Raw genomic sequence first — 14,826 nt, 5'->3', positions numbered from 1 at the left:
CTTAGCTGCGCATACGGCGTGTGATTGGTTGGCACATAGAAATTTCACGTGCGTAGGCACGCACACAATAACATTAGTGTTGTTGTTGGGGCATCAGGCTTGCCTTGCACTAAGTTCACCAGAAATCGATGTCGCTATTTAATAGCCAGAGGCATACCTACGAACCTCCTGCTGAAGCAGTCTATAGAAACCACTCCTTAGAGAGGCAGCAATGTCTCCATATAGGTATTGCTATTTTTTAATATTTCTACTGTTTTCTAGTAGTACAACGCCTTTCATGGGAATTATTACACTGACTGTGAAATCACGGAAGAAAGAACAAGATGCTATTTACGAAAGAACAAGATACCTCTTACGAAACGTTTAACAGGTCACGAAGGTTGTAAGGTGACGAAAAGATTGAAACAAGGTTTAACAGTATCGAACAACGCGAAAAAGAAATGTTAATAGGACGTCATTGGAGCGGCAAGGAAAATAGTAGCGATAAAAAAACATTTAAACTGACTACCTTCACGGCAAAAATTATTAGCGAAAGCTCGCTTTCACATTCAATCTCTTGCATGAACTATATCTTGCTACATTCACATTGCTGAGCGAGCGAATGCGGGCACAAGAAAGAAAACATGGAGACATGAACTGTTTACCTAATGAATTGTGGTATTAGAAAAAAAAACAGAAATAACTTTGAAATGGACAGAAAAGGGCATCGTGCTCAGACGGCGGGGTATGAAATAATAGTTCAGCTATCAGGGGGACCAACATTTTGCCCTTGCGCAGTTATTCGCAACAAAGGTACACTGTGTCCAGAAACCAAAATACGAGAATAGTGGGCCACAGCTGAACATAACTGCCGAAAGTGAACGAAATGAAAAAATGATTGGTATAAATTTGCAATCTCGCAGTAGCCTACTCCTAAGACGAAGCTTTAAAGGCACCCTGCACCATTTTTTCAACTGCTTCTTTAGCTGGGTGCATTAAAGTCCCCTACAATTGCCATTGCATGTCTTGCTGCTAAATTTAAGGATTTACGAAAAAGTGGGCCGAATCTCAGCTTGTGTCGAGGGCTATACTGTGTACATCTAAGATGAAAAGGCTTCTTTCTCCCTTGCGCGCGGGAATGATTTCAATCAGGACGTGGTCGACGACGGTCACGCCAGTCTTGTATTCTATAACCGTAAGGTTTCTATGTACGAGAGTTGTAACGGACGCCTTCTCGTCGGAACCACCGCATGCTTTGTAACCGGATAATTTAGCCAGTCCCACCGTTCCTTGCAGAGTGATGACGTCTGGGGCCTCCTTGCTACATATGAACATATGTAGCAAGGAGGCTACATATGAAAAGCGTCCCGCGCAAGTGGACTAGCATTTCCGCTGTGCAGTTGTGTGAAAATTACTAGCATGTGCCGGTCTGAGCGCAGCCGACTATAAACGCTGAGCTGAACGCTCGGTTGTGTTTTGTGCACTGTCCATCGTGGCGACCGAATTTATATGGAGGCAAAATGCAAAAAACATAGTTGTATCATGCATTTGGCGCTCGGTAAAGAAGCCCAGGTGGTCGAAATTATTCGACAGTGTCCCAATACGGCGTGCCGCATAATTTGATCTTGTATTGGCACGTAAAGTCACCTAATTGTTATTGTTCACTGTGTATTCAATTTAACTTTGTTGGGCACATTCTTTACACTTGCAGAGCATTCTCTATTGACATTTTGTTCAAAATAGGAACCACTGGGTTGAAAAATAGTTCATTCTACTTTAAAGTTTTCGCTTGTCGCTAAAGAGAGATGGCGTTGCTGCCTGAAAGTCAGGGGCAATAAACGGCGCGCTATCTTTGCATGACACAAAATGTGTCCATATGTGCTGAGCACTAAAACCACTATAATTTCGTGTTGGCTGCGCAGGCTTTATAGGATTTCCGAAAGCGATATGCCTAAACATGAGAGGGCCATAAAGCAAGCACATCGAATGACACAATAATTGAGATCGAATGACACAGTGTGTAGTTTTCAGCGATACATAGCTTAAAGTTTGGGTTTGGTGTTGTGTCTAACTTTTTCTCGCGCTCCTTTTATATGAAAAAAAGAAAGAAGAAAAACGCTGAAGAAGAAACAGAGGTTAAACGTTGCGATTTTCATAAAATATTGTTGTCACAGATGCCAAGTGACACATGTCGAAGAGAACCCGGATTTGAGCATTTTGGCAGAGATACAATCAAATGTGCCTGAGTACTCAACCCCTCCAAAATCCTTCGTTGTAGAGGTCACTTCTTTGCAAAGGTTGAACACCATGCTACTCACATTAGAGCAGCTTAACCACGTTTAACAAAACACCACCTACGATAAAACGCAGGAGCTGCGCAAAGTAATGTTGCCGATCGTCGAACGCGGCATCGCCTTCTCTGCCGACCAAACTCGCGGTTCGTATACAGTACCTTCATTACTTTTGCTTTCGTTGATATTCGCGTCCTTTCAACCATATATGGTTTTGAAGGCTTAGTTGTCAGGTAAGATTACATCTCCGCGTTGTCATCTACTTCAACGTATCCGTCAGCCATCGCACCGGCTCATGCGCTAAAACAAGCGGCGTTTGAGTTGAACGATTAGTCGAGTAGTGCACCAGGACTACTTCTGACATCGCCACGCTCTTCTGTTCCGTAGCTTCCGTTCGTGCAAGCCCAAAGCCCACTTTTTTGCCATCTTCGGAAGGCAGTGGTGACAGCGCCTTAACGCAACAATTGGTTCTAAAGCACCAAATGAGCCGTTGAAGACATCGGAAGTTCTTGGCTGTATAGGCAAATATGCTTTAGCACTCCTCGTCATAAAGGCATTCACAACACATATGCAATACAGGAATTTGACGGGAACGTAATCAGTCTTTCGTTCTAGAGATAACTTCGTTGTCGAGACCCCCCCCCCTCCCCCATATTTGGATATCATATCTTTTCAAGTCTTTCTGCACGTCAGCTGATAGGGAATAGACGTTCTGTACAATGAACCACAGATGCTAGAGCGCTTTCTTTTCTTCCTCTTACTGGAGGTGTAATCCTGTGTAGTATAAGTACAATGTGCACATTCCAATCTCTTCGCCAAATTAATAGTACATCTTCAAAGCTATGGAAGGCAAAGAAAAGAAAAGCTCTTTTAAAGCGCAAATGCTTCTCTGCTCTTTCACGGAATGTGGCACAAAAAGGGACTTTTATTTGGAGCGACAGTTGTGTATGGTAATACAGCTTTCAACCAAGAGTAACTGAAAACCTTTAGGTGGAACGGGTCTTTCAAGAAAGCCGAAGAACGGAAAAAACGGCGCTGAAACTTAACTTAAGGATCAGTGTACCGTAAGGCAGCACCTCGCTTAGCTCGAAAATTATCCCTCAGTAACAATACTTTGCAGTGATTTCGCCCAGTAAGTTAATCGCTCATCTGGAGGTACTTGTTTCCGACCTGGGTGAGTGCTGAGCAGTCTGAAACTGTATGTGCATTGGAACTGAACCTGCCTGGACGTACTAAGCTAAAGGAAGCTATTATACCAGGCACGTACCTGTTTTTATTCCCAAGGCCCTGTCATTTGACCGTAGCACCATAATTTTCTATAAGTGCAACGTACTAACTTGAAAAAAGTGACGCACAACTTGCGTGACACGGCAGTGAAGGGATGCCCAAGTGAAGGCCTCTTGTGAGATGTTTATGCGCAGATTTTTATTACTAACTGATGTTGATACAAGTTTCATTGCTTTCACATAAACGTAGGAATTAAGCAGAGCAGAGAGGACAGATACATTGATATAAAGACCCATAACAAGCTTGTAGAGGTGTAAAAACTTCTGTAGTAAAAAATTAGTGCTTCGCTTGCTTTTCGCTGTAGACATGACGGGTAATATGTTCATATATCATGCTAACATTATAGCGAAATTCTGCGACTTTACTATAAGACGGCTACGTCACCATAGAATGTTCAGCACTTCACTTTTTTTATATTACTATCGAAAGGAGTTCGTGTGGCGTACTGGTCGAGCTTTAATTTGCCAGTGTCAGAAATGGCAATTGCGCAGTTACTTTCTTTGGCACAATTTTGTTCCACATGGTGTTTTGAGTTAGCCTATATCAGTCTATTAACCGGCCCAGCTTGTGTGAGAGAGTAAAGCTCTACAAATGAACGCAGTGTTTTCGTGCACGGCACCGCAGTGCAAAAAAATTGATAAGAACCTTCGTATAGAAAAAAATGACTTGAAGTTGAATTTCTGCTAATATCTGGCGTACTATGTTAGATATTCATTTAGCAAATAAAGAAAACAAATGCTTTAGGAGGATGCAATATTTATGTGGGACGAAATGACAGCATAAATAAAATCGTCTCACCGATGGCGCTAAGTTGTAAAACTACTAGTTAGTAGTAGTTAAAGAGTGTTCTTAAGGTTGTCTATAATCGCCAGTGCAGAATCAATATTACTAATTATGTTGAGCGTTCTCAGACCAATTTTATGGAATAATTTGTCTTCTTTCTCACACGTAAGATGCTGATTATATGCTGTGCCACGCGTATCCGCAAGAACAGACTAAAGTTTAATAAATGAAACAATTTCCATCTTTAGCAATATCATTAGCATATCAAGGAAGGCAAAAACAGTATCAACAAGAATGTGATACTCAAGTCGCATCAGATACAAAAAAGGGAATGCCATTCCAACTTGCAACGAAGAGGCCTTCGATTTTTTCAGAAAAAAAATTACTGCGCGTGCAGGTAATGTGCTAGTTCCGGCCCGTTGAACACACCCTCCATTCGCTATTTTACAATGCATATGCGCTCTATACACAACCTTTGAGCACGTGGAAGACCACACCACTTGTTGTTCAGAGTAGTGTCATGGCAATGTGAGAGAAAGCCAGTAGTCCTCGTAACTCAAACGTGACAGTCTACAGTGTAGGCGGACGGCTGCACTCATCTTCTGGCTGAGTAAGCCGGCTCGGCTTTGTGCATGTATAGTCATGGTGATTTTCTTTCTGAATAACTAGGCACACCTTAGTCGTAAATTTTCTGGCGGTTTGCAAGCAGTACTAAAGTTTATTTCAGCGCAGTGACCATTGTTTGAAGATATGGTGCAGCTAAAGAAAGCGCCCTGTATAAGTATAAAAGCCAATGGTTTTGGAAATTTTCCGGAAATAAAATGCAATTTCAATCTGTCCTTCACTGCCCGACAGAAGCTCTAACATCCGGGATGTACTAACAATCCTTGAATTTGCATGCATAGTATGGGGTCGTCACAGTAAAACGCTAATCAATAAGCTTCAATGCCATACAACACTCTGCTGCGCGCTTGGCAAGTTGTAATTAAAACAATTACCGTAGCATTATTAGAAGTAAGAGTCAGCTGGGGTATAGATAGGTTCAACAGAAAGAAAAGTTTTGCGTATAACATTTGATTATTTATTTTTATTGACAAAACTGGTACTTGACGGTAGTCCTGTAGCGCTTGCGTTGTGTCTCGTTATCTTTCGAGTCTTGTTTGCGTCCTTTATCGCTCATAAACCATGTAATATTTCACCAACTAGGCGCTCTGAAAGTTATCTTAGTTCATAGCTTCATAACTTCATAGCTTCATAGCTTCATAACGGAAGCAGCATTTGGAGCACCATGGCTCATACAACGCACCTTTGCACTTCGCAGGCGATCTTCACGTTCTTGCTGCTGCTGTGTCCGTGCACAGCGTATTCGGAGTATGACCCTTCGCAACCGCTACTACTATCAAGCAAGGCCACAATCTACCAGCAGACCGGCAACTATCTCCACATCGACCCACTACGACTACTGCGCCCAGCCTTCTGCGCACCATCATCGTCAACCATGTCGTCACATCGCAGTGGCAACTTAAGCGGCTGTCCGAGCGTCAGTCCGTTTAGTTGGCACGGAAGCAGCATTTGGAGCACCATGGCTCATACAACGCACCTTTGCACTTCGCAGGCGATCTTCACGTTCTTGCTGCTGCTGTGTCCGTGCACAGCGTATTCGGAGTATGACCGTTCGCAACCGCTACTACTATCAAGCAAGGCCACAATCTACCAGCAGACCGGCAACTATCTCCACATCGACCCACTACGACTACTGCGCCCAGCCTTCTGCGCACCATCATCGTCAACCATGTCGTCACATCGCAGTGGCAACTTAAGCGGCTGTCCGAGCGTCAGTCCGTTTAGTTGGCACGGAAGCAGCATTTGGAGCACCATGGCTCATACAACGCACCTTTGCACTTCGCAGGCGATCTTCACGTTCTTGCTGCTGCTGTGTCCGTGCACAGCGTATTCGGAGTATGACCGTTCGCAACCGCTACTACTATCAAGCAAGGCCACAATCTACCAGCAGACCGGCAACTATCTCCACATCGACCCACTACGACTACTGCGCCCAGCCTTCTGCGCACCATCATCGTCAACCATGTCGTCACATCGCAGTGGCAACTTAAGCGGCTGTCCGAGCGTCAGTCCGTTTAGTTGGCACGGAAGCAGCATTTGGAGCACCATGGCTCATACAACGCACCTTTGCACTTCGCAGGTCTGTAAAAACTTTCCGCTTTATGCTAAGAAAAGTGACGACCCATTTTTGCTATTGCTTCCGTGCCAACAAGTGCTCTGTGAAATTGTCGCAGATTGTTTTTCTATGGCGTTGCTGTTATTGTGCTCAGGTGACGTGGAAACTAATCCCGGTCCTACTACGCGTACTGAGGCATTACTCGAGCTGCAGAATTTGCCATCAAATCCCTCTGAGCAGACGGAAGTTCTTTTCCGGCTGTTAAAAGACCTTCAGGCTCGTTCTGTACAATCTGCTAAGGGTCAGGCCGAGTTGGTTAACGACGTCAAGGCCATTAAGGTTGGTCAAAAGAACATCGAGACCAAAATGGAATGTATCCAGAAAAGATTAGACAACCTTGAAGAAAAAACAAACGTTTTAGACAATCTCCATGATGAAATGACTGGCATTCAGGCGTCGACTCAAGCCCAAACAACTCGGCTTGACTCTTTACTAATGCGCGTTGACGAACTCGAGGACAGATCGCGACGCAACAACCTCATATTTCATGGCATCCGTGACTCTCGGGAATCGTGGGAACAGTCCGAATCACGCATAAGAGAAGCACTAACTGGTGTAATCGACAGCCTGCCTGACACGGCAATCGAACGTGCTCATCGCATTAGTCACTACACGCCTAATAAGTGTCGCCCAATTGTAGTTAAATTCACCAAAACGAAAATAAAAGACAAAGTACTTTCTTTGCGCGCACAGCTGAAAGAAAAGGGTATTTCTACCTCCGAAGATTTTTCGCCCGCCACCCGTCACGTCCGTAAAAAACTAATTGAGTACGCTAAAAGCCAGCCCCAACCATGCCCTTTCCAGTTAAGGTACACCAAACTAATAATGAATAAAAAACAGTTCGTCTATGACCCGGCAACAGACACCGTCAACGAGCATGCGCCATATGAACCACGAGATAACGGTGGGCATGCAAATTCCCAGCACGTGCCCAGTTAGGAAAACGTGAGGGGATGTGGACGAGAATCACGAGAATCATGCATCGTATCTGTTTTCTTTACAAATATTCGAAGCGTCATGAATAAGCGCACTTCCTTAGAATCTGCCTTGGAGACTTGTAACGCCGACATCTTTGTGCTTACCGAAACGTGGCTACATTCACAGATTCAAGATAACGAAATTCTTCAAACCGCACAACATTTTTCACTGTATCGTTGTGACCGTACAATGCGTCAGGGAGGCGGCGTGCTCTTAGCCATTTCTAAAGATATCCCATCTCAGTGTATTCACGTCAATACTGACCTCGAAACAGTTTGGGCCATCATGGAAATAAATCACCAGAAGATAATCATTGGTGTTTGTTACCGCCCCCCAACTTATTCATCTAACTTCGTAAATGAGATGCATGATATCATTATTATTGTTACATCTCGTCATCCTACATTACCTTTATTTTTGCTTGGCGATTTTAATCTACCGAACATAATATGGAATACTGAACCTCCAACTTTACACCCTTTTTCTTCATTAGCCAATGAGTTCTTAGACATGTGCTCTGTCTTCTCACTTTCACAACTTGTTACTCAACCCACACGCACTACCGAATCCGTTGAGAACACACTTGACCTTCTATTAACATCGCGGCCTGACCTAGTTTCCGACATCACCTATTTACCCGGCTTGAGCGACCATTCAGCACTTTCGTTTGACATAAACATTTTGGGGCCAAAATCCGGTAAAAAAATCAAATCTTTTCGAGACTATGCGAAAGGAAATTTTGAAGCAATCAACGCCGAATTATCTGCTTTTCTAGACGTATTTATAAACAACTTCGACAGCCGTACCGTTCAGACCAACTGGAATATGTTTGCTGCAAAAATTGCGGAACTAACAAACAAATAGATCCCACTGCGCACCATTGCATGTAATCTAAACGCCCCATGGTACAACCTCCGTCTCAAGCGCCTGTCTAATAAAAAGAAACGCCTGCACAAATTAGCGAAACGTTCACCTAGCGCAAACCGCTGAACCAAATACAAACTTGCGGCAGATGAGTATGTTGCCGCACTTAAACAAGCCAAAGATCACTTTCTTGGCAATACCTTGCCTTTAATGCTTAAAACCGACACCAAGAAATTCTGGCGCGTCATTAACCCCAAGGCGGACGACATGATAACCTTAATCGACAGCTCTGGAAATGTTATTCCCACTAATCAATGTGCGTCCGCGCTTAATGATGTTTTCATGCACAACTTTTCATCAACTACACACATTACTCTTCCATCCACGCACGACTACGATTACCAAGCAATGTTTCCCATAATCATTGAACCAGCAGGCATCGTACCAATTATCTCATCTTTAAAAATAACTTCGGCTCCAGGACACGATTTATTAAACGCGAAATTTTTGAAAAGCACTAGCTGTTACTCTTCAATTTTCCTAGGAATGATCTTCCAACAGTCGCTAGATAAGGGTTCTTTGCCTGATGAATGGAAGATTGGGAAGGTGATCCCACTCCATAAGTCGGGTGACAAGCATTCTCCATATAACTACCGCCCTATCTCGCTCACTTCCATTCCATGTAAGATGTTAGAACATATACTTGCCTCTAATCTTGCTAGCTTTCTTGAAACTAACTCATTTTTTTCACCATCGCAACATGGCTTCCGCAAGACATATTCATGTGAAACACAACTAGTTTTATTTACGCATAAGCTAAACGTCATTCTTGACCGCTCTTCAACTGCCGACTGTATATTTTTAGACTTTTCGAAAGCGTTTGACAAATTGTGCCATAACCTTCTAATGTTTAAGCTGCATCGAATTAGCATTGATCCCAGACTGCTTGCATGGCTTGAGTGCTTTCTTTCTAACCGTTCACAGTTTGTCTTTGCTAATGACTCAAACTCTCAACTGAGCAGAGTACAGTCCGGCGTACCTCAAGGGTCGGTACTTGGTCCCCTCCTTTTTTTAATTTACATAAATGATCTACCCTCTTGTGTTTCCTCTAACATTCACTTATTCGCCGATGATTGCGTAATCTTCAGGGAAATAATATGTGACACTGATATATCTTCTCTTCAATCCGACCTTAACGCTATTTCTACTTGGTGCCAATCATGGTCAATGGAATTAAATATCAAAAAATGTAAATTTATGCGCGTGTCCAGAACTTCTAACCAGCTTCCTTCTTACTGCGTTAATAATCACCCCTTAGACCCTGTTTCCTCCTACAAATATCTTGGTGTCCATATTACTAGAAACCTCTCGTGGTCCATGCACGCTTCTTACGTAATTAAAAATGCTAACCGCATGCTGGGATACCTAAAACGCAATTTTACTAAGGCACCGTCTTCCCTAAAATTAATGTTATACAAGTCACTAGTCCGCTCAAAACTAGAGTACGCCGGAGCAGTTTGGGATCCCTTTCAGAAACACCTAATTCACTCTTTAGAAATGGTACAAAATAACTCTGCTCGTTTCGTTTTTTCTAATTATAACCGAACTGCCAGCATTTCTGTAATGAAACTAAACCTTGATTTGCCATCTTTAGCCTCTCGCCGTAAAGGCCTTAGACTTTCACTTTTTCATAAGATATTTCATCATCCTTCACTTCGCGACGAACTAATCTCCCCTCCTCAATACATTTCATCAAGGTTAGATCACAATAACAAAGTTGGAATTACATTATGCCAAACCAATGTCATGTCTCATTCATTCCTTCCGCGAACATCTGCCGAGTGGAATCGCCTACCAGCCTCCACCGCTACTATTGTTGACCATCAGCACTTCACGGCAGTATTAGATAGCATTGTATAAATAGGAGCATTTCATTCGTGTTTTTGTACTACCAATTGTATTACTGTTTTTGTTTTGTATTAGCGGAACACTGTATTACTGCACTGCCTGTACCGTATTTACTTTTATTGACCAGCACTCCAGGAACACTCAAATAACATTGTATAACCGAGAACCATGTATTTCTGTACTATTAACTATTTTGCTGCACTGTACTTTTTTTGTATTTGATGTAACCACTCCCCTCTTTAATGCCTCTGGCCCTGAGGGTACACGAAATAAATAATAAAAAATATAGTACACACACGTTTCTAATTAATGACGGAATACTATATACTGCACAAAAGTTATCATTCCAAAAGTTTTAATAACTAAGAGCCAACATAAATTTATTTGCACATTTCTCTTTTTTTAATTATTCGCGCACGGAATCAGCTAGATTCGAGCGTTCTGAGTGATCTCTCATATATGTTTTCCTGATTCTTGCAAAGATATATGCTTTAGTTTAGTGTGCAAGTGGTAACTGTGCTGTTATTCCTATTTTTCAATGTTGTTGTTTGGACCCATATACAATGTTGGCCAACTGGGCCTTGTAGGTTCCTAAATAAATAAATAAATGAAGATATAAATAAATAAATTAATAAATTACGCCAGTAGCAGTATTACGAAGCTTTCGTGCAGAAGTTTAAGATAAGAAAGCTTTTAGTGAGATAATATAGGTAGATGTAAGTATTTTAAGAGCAAATAATGCGGCGGATAAATTTGAGTGAATGAAATAATTGTGCCTTTAACATTACTTGAAAAAAACTGCAGCCGCGAATATAATTATTTCAGAAGATATTTCGAAGTGTATGCCTCGGGCTATGCACATTGAATTCCCAAGGGAGTGCAGAATGGATGCTTGTCCTATGAGCCATGATGCCTACTGGGAGAACTCAATACAAATAAAGGTTTGATCAAAAGCAAGAAATATATAATATACTATGCGTTATATTATACGTTACACAGTCAATCACAGTATTTACAAACACTGTGGCAGATCGCGGGAGGCATATAAGCTTCTAAACCAAATTAGTCGAAGTTTTTTCTTCGGCCTTGCAGCACAAATCCTCGGCGCAGGGACGTCAACAAGATGCAGTTCCGGTTGGCCAGCGGGAACGGGCAGGGGTATGCAAAGGTAAAGTTCGTGCCGGATTTCGTTGCAGCACATCAACCCCGCGGTCAACATGCTTCTCATACACAGACAGCCTTTGCGGTATTGAAATGCGGAGTGACAAGCAGGTAAAATTTCGTTGTGACCAGAAAACAATAATTACCTTGTGACGATTGTACCTGTTAGCGACTTTCTGCGAGTTCTAAGCAAGTTTACGCAAACGAGACACAACAAGCGGCACTCCATAGGCTACGACACCACCTCTGCGCAAAGCGGCATTTTTTCTCTCCATTAGCGGGCTGGCTTTGAGCTTTCACCTTTAATTTTGAAGCAGCGTTTCAGCTGCAACAGCAATGCCAAAGGAATAATACAAGCTTGTGCCTTAGCCACGGTACTGGGTATTAAAGCTTTCGTACATCATATAACAACAATTTACTAACACTACCTCAACACACATGGATGCAATATTCCTTATATAAGTTTAGTGTGGTCCGTGTATAAAGGCAAACGCTTTACCCGTGATCGCGCATCGTACGCGTAGCAAATTTGCCGCTCAGAGATAGCAATTTGAGTGTCTGAAGAATGAAATTCATCTTTACTGGTGAATTCAGGTGTAAAAGAAAGCCCTTCGAGATGTTGTGCGAACAGCGCTGAAACTTGATCCACTGTACCAGTGGTGGTCACTTAAAAGGAAGCTGAAAGCTTTTCCACAAAAAAATGAGTGAAGAGCAGTACGTCATGGTTTTCAACCCTCTGAATTCGAATATCGCATCGAAATTGAGCAAAAGAAAGCGCAAACATATTTTATTTCGACGAAAAGTGCAGCAGCAAACACGCCCAGCTCGCGCGCCTCGTTTCCGCCTGTGATTGGTCGGGCGCCTCGTGACGTCAACAATGGTGTTCGTCCGGACTGACTGCTGCCGCTACACACGAAGCACGGTGCAACGTAGTTTGGTGGTGCTTTGCTGAGACGGTCATGGAAAATTTCGAGGGCTTGCGTTTCTCTGAGAGAGTGATTTTGCGCGCCACGGTGGTGGGCGATGGCTTCGAGCGACAAAACGGGCCGTCGCTTGAACAGATCGCTCGGTGTTGTCGCTCGATTGCTTGTTTCTAGAAATCTATGACTGCTCGCTCGTCGCCCGGAAATGCTATGAGCGACTAGCCAAGTGTGCGAAGCCGAAACTGGGTGTACATAACTCAAATACTACTGTTTGTAGCACGGAACGAGCAAACTATTGAATTTTACACGTGCAAGAATAAGAACCTAGTACAAGAACCTTCCGAAATATTTTATGCTCCTTCTTCAGTAAAATACATCAACCTAATTTGATAAAGCATGCGTCACGCTAGTTTCGGCGCGTATATTGCTGCCCTCATACCGGGAAGTTGTCGCTCAAAGCGGTCGTTCGCATGGAGTTCGGTTTGCAGACGACGAGTTAACGCGACAGCCATCGCCTCGCTCGTAGCGCTGTCGTTGTCGCGTGCAAGATCACTTGTAAGGGGCTTATACTTGTACATACTACACGCACATACATACTTGTACATACTACATGTACGAACCGATTGCGAAGAGCCCGCCTCTCCAAGAAGCAAAAAATGCTGGTGCATGCACTGCTTTCCACGCGAACGAAGGCGAAGTGTTAGCATCCCCTTGTGTTGGAAATGTTCTTTGGAGAGTATGTTTTTTGCAAAGCTGCATTCAGCGTTCTAGTGAGTACGTTTCCGGGCAAACTACTTCAGCGTTATGTTCCTGCATGCCACCTCGTAGAACGTAAGAGGTGATGCGATCTTCGGCATTTGTGCACTGCCTCAAAGCTGTTGGCAATCTACACAGACGGTTTAAACGCGGGAAAAGTTTACCAGCTGTTGTAGCACGTGTAGTATAGAACCTTCATCAGCGCCCCATTCGCACGCTACTCGTAACCGGCGAATTCCGTCGGCTACGTGAGATGGTCGTTTTCTTATGTGTGCGAGAGAAGGGGGACCGCAGCGTTTTGGCGTGAGCAGGCTTTCCAACACATGCAAAATTCACGCTTCCACTTCGTTATGGTAGCTGCATGCAGGCTGTTTCACAACACTCGTGCGAATAGAAAATTTGCCGCGCTTGGCGATGAAACCTGCGTCAAGGCTGGGTGATAAACATGCACCTTCCGTTCAGCGTGCTGAATATTTTTTTTAGGAGAACCCAAAACACGCATTATTGATAAACTCCGATAGTAATCGCCACGGAAGCGTTTAGAGCACAACACTGTTGTTCTTGAGCGCTTGAAGTTGTTGCGCTTCACAGCAGCCTCACACTTAGCTGAAAGCTTCTTTTCTTGCAGGAACTAATGGAACATCGGAACATCGTCGCGGCTGCTGGTGTTCGTGCAAGCGTAGGCTGCACAGAACGCCGGCATGACCGGCCTACAAGTTCAACTGATGCTGCGCACGTCAACTAACACTCCTATATACACACAAACAAAAGAATGTAGGGTCGAGCGAAGTAGATTAGGACGGCATGTAATAAATGAAACCGGGAACGATTCCCGGAAACAATGGCAGATACTTAATGCGTTTCTGAAATAGAATACTACTAGGAATAGAATAACGAAAATACAAGAAAAAGACTGCACACTTACAAACCCTGAAGATATTGCATGCGCAATCAGCAACTTTTTTGGTACTGTGCCTGATATCCCTGGGGGTAATGACACTCACATGCCACGCTTGACACAACAATCATTTTATCTCTTCGCAACTACACCCAGTGAAGTTCGAGCAACAATTATGAATCTTAAAAATTGCAGTCCTGGTTTAGATTCCATATGCTCGTATCATATCAAAGAAATTGTTGACAGCATATGTGAAGCTTGCAGTCACGTTGTCAATTTAATCTTTAAAACTGCCATTTTTCCTAGTGACTTGAAAAAGTCAAAAATAATTCCTGTGCACAAAAAAGGAGACGTCACCTTACTAGCAAACTACAGGCCCATATCCATCTTGCCGTGCTTCAGTAAAGTAATAGAAAAACTATTAGTACAGCGCCTATCTAATTACTTGGATAAGTTCCAATTATTAACACCAAGACAGTTTGGTTTTCGTGCTGGATATTCTACTAACCTAGCTTTAATCACCCTCACTGACAAGATCAAAGCGGAAATTGATGGGGGCAGATTCGTAGGATCTGTATTTATCGACTACTCGAAAGCATTCGATTCCATTAACCACAACATTCTCTTTACTAAACTCGGCGCATATGGCATAACAGGTCCATCTTTGGAACTACTGCGCAGCTATCTATACGACAGACAGCAACAGGTTTGCATTTCAGGAGCGCTGTCTGACACAAAAATAATTAACACTGGCGTTCC

At 43.2% G+C, this 14,826-nt stretch overlaps 2 protein-coding genes across 2 annotated transcripts in view; one reads left to right on the top strand and one right to left on the bottom strand.

Moving 5' to 3' along the window:
• LOC135918828 (uncharacterized) overlaps nt 1-14,826 on the bottom strand; it is a 154,217-nt gene that overhangs the window by 114,900 nt on the left and 24,491 nt on the right. The gene's annotated exons all lie outside the window — the stretch shown is intronic.
• Nucleotides 5,584-7,909, top strand: LOC135918815 (uncharacterized). Its single transcript, XM_065452515.1, has one exon. The coding sequence runs from the start codon at nt 5,629-5,631 to the stop codon at nt 7,516-7,518; it is 1,890 nt and encodes a 629-aa protein (XP_065308587.1). The 5' UTR covers nt 5,584-5,628; the 3' UTR covers nt 7,519-7,909.

Source organism: Dermacentor albipictus, chromosome 2, assembly GCF_038994185.2.
Source record: "Dermacentor albipictus isolate Rhodes 1998 colony chromosome 2, USDA_Dalb.pri_finalv2, whole genome shotgun sequence".
In the NCBI taxonomy this organism is placed as follows: Eukaryota; Metazoa; Arthropoda; class Arachnida; order Ixodida; family Ixodidae; genus Dermacentor; species Dermacentor albipictus.
This window is presented reverse-complemented; position numbering and strand designations above follow the sequence as displayed.

Excerpts from the sequence above, each read along its gene's own strand:
- LOC135918815 (XM_065452515.1), top strand. The coding sequence starts at position 5,629 with ATGGCTCATACAACGCACCTTTGCACTTCGCAGGCGATCTTCACGTTC.